Genomic DNA, 6,000 nt, shown 5'->3' with positions numbered 1-6,000 from the left:
AGGTGTGACTGTGTGATGAGCAGGAATGTCAGCAGAAATGCTGTGTGTATATTCGCAGCATGAAAGCTTACTGCTTACTGACACGCGGAGAGAAGATTTGGGTGAAAAAAAAGAATGATGGAGGCATGAAGAGTTGACAGCCAGAGAGAGAGAGAGAGAGAGTGTGATGGGGAAGGCAGAGCGAGTGGACGAGATCTCCAGAATAACCACCTCTGCTGCCGCGGTTGATGGGTGATGGTGAGACAACTCGTCTGATTCTGTGTTTGCCCCTCATGCCCTTGCTGCTCTTGGTATCTGTGCTGTGTTTTTTTTTTTATTTTTTTTTTTATCCTTTGCAGTTTGGTCAGTGTAATAAAACACACCCATAAAGCGCCACACACAACTCTCACAGGGAGAGAGCTTCATCATCCAGACCCTCTTCACTTGACACTCCCGGTGGAGCCCAGATAAACAGCCATCTCGCACCATTTGTACGGTCTCATAGAGAATGGGAAGACGGCTGCCGGGAGGCAGTACGACACGTGCATGTGTGTTCGCGGGCAGATTTGTGCATAAGATGCTGTTAGAAAATAAATCGGCTCGTGATTCCTCGCACTTACACGACATTCCTCCATCACACTCACTTTCCCAGAATCTCTTCAGCCCTCCATACTGATATCACATCAAACCCAGCAGCCCCTCCACACACACACACACACACACACACACACACACACACACACTCTGCTTGTCTGGAAACTCATTGCACTGATCTGTTCAACACTTACATTCTACAATAGCATTGATAACATACTTACAAAAAAAAAAAAAAAACCCAAAAGATTAAAGACAAATGAAAACAGACATTTTGACAACAAAGGTAAATCAGTGAAGTAAAAAAACAAAACAAAACAACAACAACAAAAACTAGCATGCCATACTGGAACTATTTCATTTACATTGATGGGACGTTGATGTTATTCAGCATGAGGGAAACAAAACTCCACAAGCGTGGATGGTATCATCAGTTTCATGTGTTCTGTTGCCTCAGAGTGGGGGGTGTGGACATTAGTACAGTCTTCATTGTCTCAGTGTCTGTTCTTCCTTCCAGCAAATAATTAGTCCAAGAAAAAAACAAAGACACTTTCTTCCTTTCTTGCCAGAAGTAGGTGTTCCTTCTCTTCCAGATGTGTTACTCTTTGGCAAAATGAATGGTGGTGGAGAGGAGAGAGCGAAACAGAGCGGGGGAGGGCGGGGGGGGCAGCTCGAATCTGTACAGGAGGTCTGGTAAGAGGGGTGGCAGAGGATACTCTAAGGAGGCTGCAAAGTGAGAGTGGGAGCAGGGGGTTTTTAAATCAAGAGTCTTATCCCATCAGGCAGTGGGGCTCCTCTCCATCGGGTGCTTCCTCAAAGGCTAAGCGTCGTACTTCTTCCCCGTTCTGTGGATGTGGTGGAACAGCGTCATGGAGAACGCCATGCCCAGGAGCTGCAGAGGAAACAAACAGGAGATGGTAAATATGTGTCTGTATGTATATATGTCTGCATTTGATTCCTTTAGGCCAGTTTTATTTATTTATTTACACAAGGACATTTTGCTCTGGAATCTTTGTGATGGTAAAAAAATAAAAATAAAAAGTACAGCGTGCACAAGCATTAAGTCAATGAAGTTAATTTGAAATGCCACTGAATCAAAATAGCCAGCTATCTCTTTGAAGTTTCCATTACCCCTTTTGCTTCCACATCAAACACAGTCACAAGGCTGATCCTAAAACTATTATCTGGTAAAGTTCGGATAGCGGGGAAACTGCAAAGTACTCTACGGTGCATGGTCTTTAATAAAAGAAAAGGTGTTGACTTCCTTCAAAAAAGCCTCAACTAGAGATTCCTACAGTTTGCAATTAGCTTGGGGAAAGCAGCTGATTCTCATCGAACTCATAGAAATGCTTCAGAGAAAACGCCTCCTGAAGATGGTGTCAATCAAAACGTGAAGTAACAGTTTGAAGAATCAGGAGCTGTGGAAAAAATGGCTTCAAAATCAACCAAATTATTTACACGTGGCTCATTTGTGCAGCTCTGACACACACAGAAACTTTTTAACTGTCTTCTTCATTCAGTCTGAGTGAGACAGCGTGACAGTCTCTCCTACAGGACTCTTCAAAGCTCAATCATCTGTCCTGGCTTAAGAATATATAAATACTGCTGAGATTTGTGAAACCACTGCGGATGAAGTTGTACATAAAGGCTTTTGCCAAAGTCTGTCATATATGTTGCTGTTCTAAATCATTCATAAGCCAGTTCTCTGTGCCTCTGGATATTATGTAACATTGCAGGCTTGTGGGGCATCGGCTTTTCATGATGCTCCTCACGGTTATGTTCTCCACCTTGCCTTCGAGTCTGTTAATCCGACAGCTCAAGGTCTGTTTCTCTGCTTTCTCAGCCCTTCCCAGTATCACGGCGTGTACGTATGGGAGCGTGTGAGTATAGTGGGAGGCAGAGAGATCATTAAAATGAACGCCAGCCGTGTCTGTGTTGCACAGTTTAATTAAGGCTTTCCAAACATGGCTGATATTTGACAATGCTGTACGTGTACATGCTGTGCGTGTGTTTGGAGAAGAAATGGACGGAGAGGGATGAGATGTGTCAGACAGAGAAGAGTCTGTGAGTAAAAGGAAATGCATTTAAGGGAAAAGTGTAATCTTGTCATGAATACACATTGATCTCAACTCGGCCTGTGTGCAATGCTGATTTGACTGTGTAGTGGTTGTGAACTAAAGCTCGAGGAACAACCTGCCCTAAGGACACTCAAAAATGTTTCACAAAACTCAACGTGGACATTGTATGGCGAGGGCACTTCGCTCCCAATGAACCATGGATTCATGGATTAGCAAGCCGAAGCCTTGTCTTGCACAGGCACAGTCAAAGCTCGGCCAGGGAAGGCGGAGAAAATGAAGCAAGGAGGAATACTGAAAGCATTAAAAGTAAAGCAGAAGAAGCGGAGTTCAGGGGAGGATGTATACTGCGGCATGAACAGAAAGCAGAAAGCAAATGACATGCAAGCAGACTACCGTCAGACGGACCGACAATAGCACCGTTTTTGGTGTGTGCTGTGTGCTGTCAGAGCTGGACACGTTTAAGTTAAAGTATTAGGAGTTGTATGTGTAGTAAGAAATGTTAGGTAGATAGGTGTGAGAGAGTAAATGGATTTGGGTATAGGGTGCAGCACAGACAGCTTTTGTTAGAGGGACTGATCCAGGTGCAGGGCAGGACTCTTAAAGTATGTTCTGACTGACCCTGAAGTGAAAGTTAGAGCCAATCACAAGTGCATACAGAGGTGAGAGGATGTGAAAAGATTTGCTCAAGGCGGTGAACAAAGACACGTCGGTCCATCCATACATCCATCTGTTGAGGAGTACGAGTCTATCCTAGGCAAGAGGAAGGGTCCACTTGACAGACAATCATTCATGCTCGTGTATACTCTGCACAAAACGTCCCCATGCCGATTGCGTCTGACTGCTGTCTGATCACGTTGCCATTGATGCCCAGTGTGGTTGTGCATATGTATATATATAAAAAAAATGGAGCTGTGCAAGTTAAAAAAGTTGCAACTTGAGCAAGTGTGAAGCTTTACAAGTCAATTTCATAAACACACAGAGGAGGAGAAAGGACAGAAACCAGAGAGTTGAGAGATCAGTCAGTCTGAGTTGTCACACACACACACACACACACACACACGCACACACACACACACACACACACACACACACACGCGCACACACACACACACTTGGTGCATACATTTCTAGTTGGGCCTACTTACAGCTAACATCTGTATGCAACATTCAGTTCACAGGCTTGTCTGGAGGGAATGAACAAAGATGGCGAAAAACGTTCAAGCAATCAAATGTGTGCAAACTTATGGAGAATAAAACAAAAAAAACAAAAGCCTTACTTTGTTCAGTCTGAGCACAATGTTAGAACTCAAACTCCAACTAAAGGGAAAAAACGACTGCAAAGAGAGAAAAATGAAACAGAAGCCGAGTGTCGAGGGGTGGATTTAAGGAGTTTAGGACGAAAAAGAGAAAGTGTCCCATCAGATGATCACCCCTCTCTACACTGCCTTTTATCTGCGACTCTATACCTGCTCCTCTCTTATTTAGTATCTCTGCTCTCCTGTCTTCTGATGGCTCCTTATACATCACTACAGTCTGCTTGGCACAAATCCAGGTAGCTTTGATTCCCCCAGACAGAGTAAGTTGCAGAAGACAATGACTTCAATATTTCAAGATGTGTGGGTGCACAGAACGCCCACTGAGCACAGGCTTCATAAGTTTCTGAGTAGACGGTGGTGGCACAGGGGCCATCGGATGCACTTGTTTGTTGCCAGACAAGCAGACGTAACCACATGCACCCAGACACGAAGCAATTGATGGAAATGGAAAGGGAAAAATAGATGGGAGAGAGGCAAAAACATATAGAGAGAAAGACCAATTTATCACCAAGCCTCCTACCTGCACTACCAAGATGACCATGCCTATGGTTCCCAGCAGGTGCTTGTTTTCATCCAGCCATTCCTCCACTTTCTCGAAGCAGCCCTGAAATGGAGCACAGGCTTGTAAAGATACAGCTGAAAAAGGGGCTGGCAGAGGAATCGTGTCACTTCAGTCGCGGTGCTGCTCGTCGCCTGTTTGGTCACTTGGAAAAATCCCACTATGTAGTTCTTGCATTTAGAGGATAGAAATCAACTCTGACATATGACACATACCCTCAGGTGAATTAACTATCACGCAACGTGAATTATCCATGAGTGATGACTTTTATATGCAGCCAGTGGGTCATATGGGAAGAGGTGGGGTGCAAGACGTATTGTGGTTTCAGCTGAAAAGTGCTGCCCCCTTTTTTTGAATGTGAGTGCTGAGGCAGCATGTAAGTCTTAACTATGCAGCGTGTGGCCATCTCCTCTGGGTAGGATTACACACAGGCTTTCAGTGGTGCACTTCCCAATGGGCCAGCTCAATGACTGCCTATTCTAGTTTTGGCAATTATTTTACAGCTTTTAATCCCCGTACTTTGGACCTGCTAACAAACCACATGCCAGACCAGCAGCAGATTAGACCTGTAATGGGGAGTGAAGATTGGTGAACATTGTGCTGCAAGGTTTTTTCAAAGCAATAAGAGGAATTTTAATCTGCTTTAAATATACACAGATTAGACAGAGATGTAAAAATACCTACTGAGCAAATGGAATAAAGGTGCATAAGATTCATTATTTGTGTATCCGCTGTGAATCCTGTACCCATGGGGTCTTGTTTACTGAGATTCCAAACAGCAAAGGACTAAATGAATCAATCTTTAATACAAGTAATGATTTTACAAATATTATAACGATGCTAGCTTGAAAGAAGAACATTGTTTAATCCCACAATTAATCATGTACTGATCAAGGGTATATGGCCACAACGTTGGTTATGACACTGTTTGTGTCAACAACAGTCTGCACATGCAAAGAATTTGAATGTACACTTCCTGTACACATGCTCGGTATTGTGTGTTTATGAAACCTCATGAAAGCTTGTGTTTGGCCTCATTCAGCACGTCCAGAGTGAGCCTAAGCTTTATGTAACGGCCCGTAACAAGGACTTCAGGAGTCGGGGCAACACGAACATGAAAAGCACTGGAATGACCCAGATGCATGAAAATGCAGAGAAGCTAGAAGTTTTAGCGCGGCAGGTATTATGTGGCTCCGTCTTATAACTGATTACCAACCAGCCCGTAACTCAACGTATAACCAAACTTGTATCGCGGAGCAGATGATGTGTTTATGAATGATTTTTTTCTGCTGCCTATCAAACGTATTGAATACAGGCACAGTCAGAGCCACTGCAATCCTTTCAGGCTTGGTAAATCACATTGTGCTCGGTTTATGTATTTACATTTCTTCCTTCCTGTATTTTTGCAAAACTTCACTTTACATATTTATTATGGCAAAGGTGCAAAATCCACGGCGTGCACTATTTTGCTCAT

The 6,000-nt window shown here is 43.7% G+C and overlaps 1 protein-coding gene across 3 annotated transcripts in view; it reads right to left on the bottom strand.

Annotated features, from left to right (window-relative positions):
• Nucleotides 1-316: 316 nt before the first annotated feature.
• The window catches only part of tspan9a (tetraspanin 9a), a 138,050-nt gene continuing 132,366 nt past the window's right edge, over nucleotides 317-6,000 (bottom strand). For all 3 annotated transcript variants that reach the window (XM_026366626.1, XM_026366625.1, XM_026366624.1), the window contains 2 exons: nucleotides 4,488-4,571; nucleotides 317-1,465 (listed from right to left, as the gene is read on the bottom strand). In XM_026366626.1, coding sequence (XP_026222411.1) covers nucleotides 1,394-1,465; nucleotides 4,488-4,571 — 156 coding nt within the window. In that variant the 3' untranslated portion in view covers nucleotides 317-1,393. The remainder of the gene's footprint in view (nucleotides 1,466-4,487; nucleotides 4,572-6,000) is intronic.

Source organism: Anabas testudineus, chromosome 6, assembly GCF_900324465.2.
Source record: "Anabas testudineus chromosome 6, fAnaTes1.2, whole genome shotgun sequence".
Classification (NCBI taxonomy): domain Eukaryota; kingdom Metazoa; phylum Chordata; class Actinopteri; order Anabantiformes; family Anabantidae; genus Anabas; species Anabas testudineus.
Note: the sequence above shows the minus strand (reverse complement) of the source record. Positions and strands in the feature narration are given on the sequence as shown.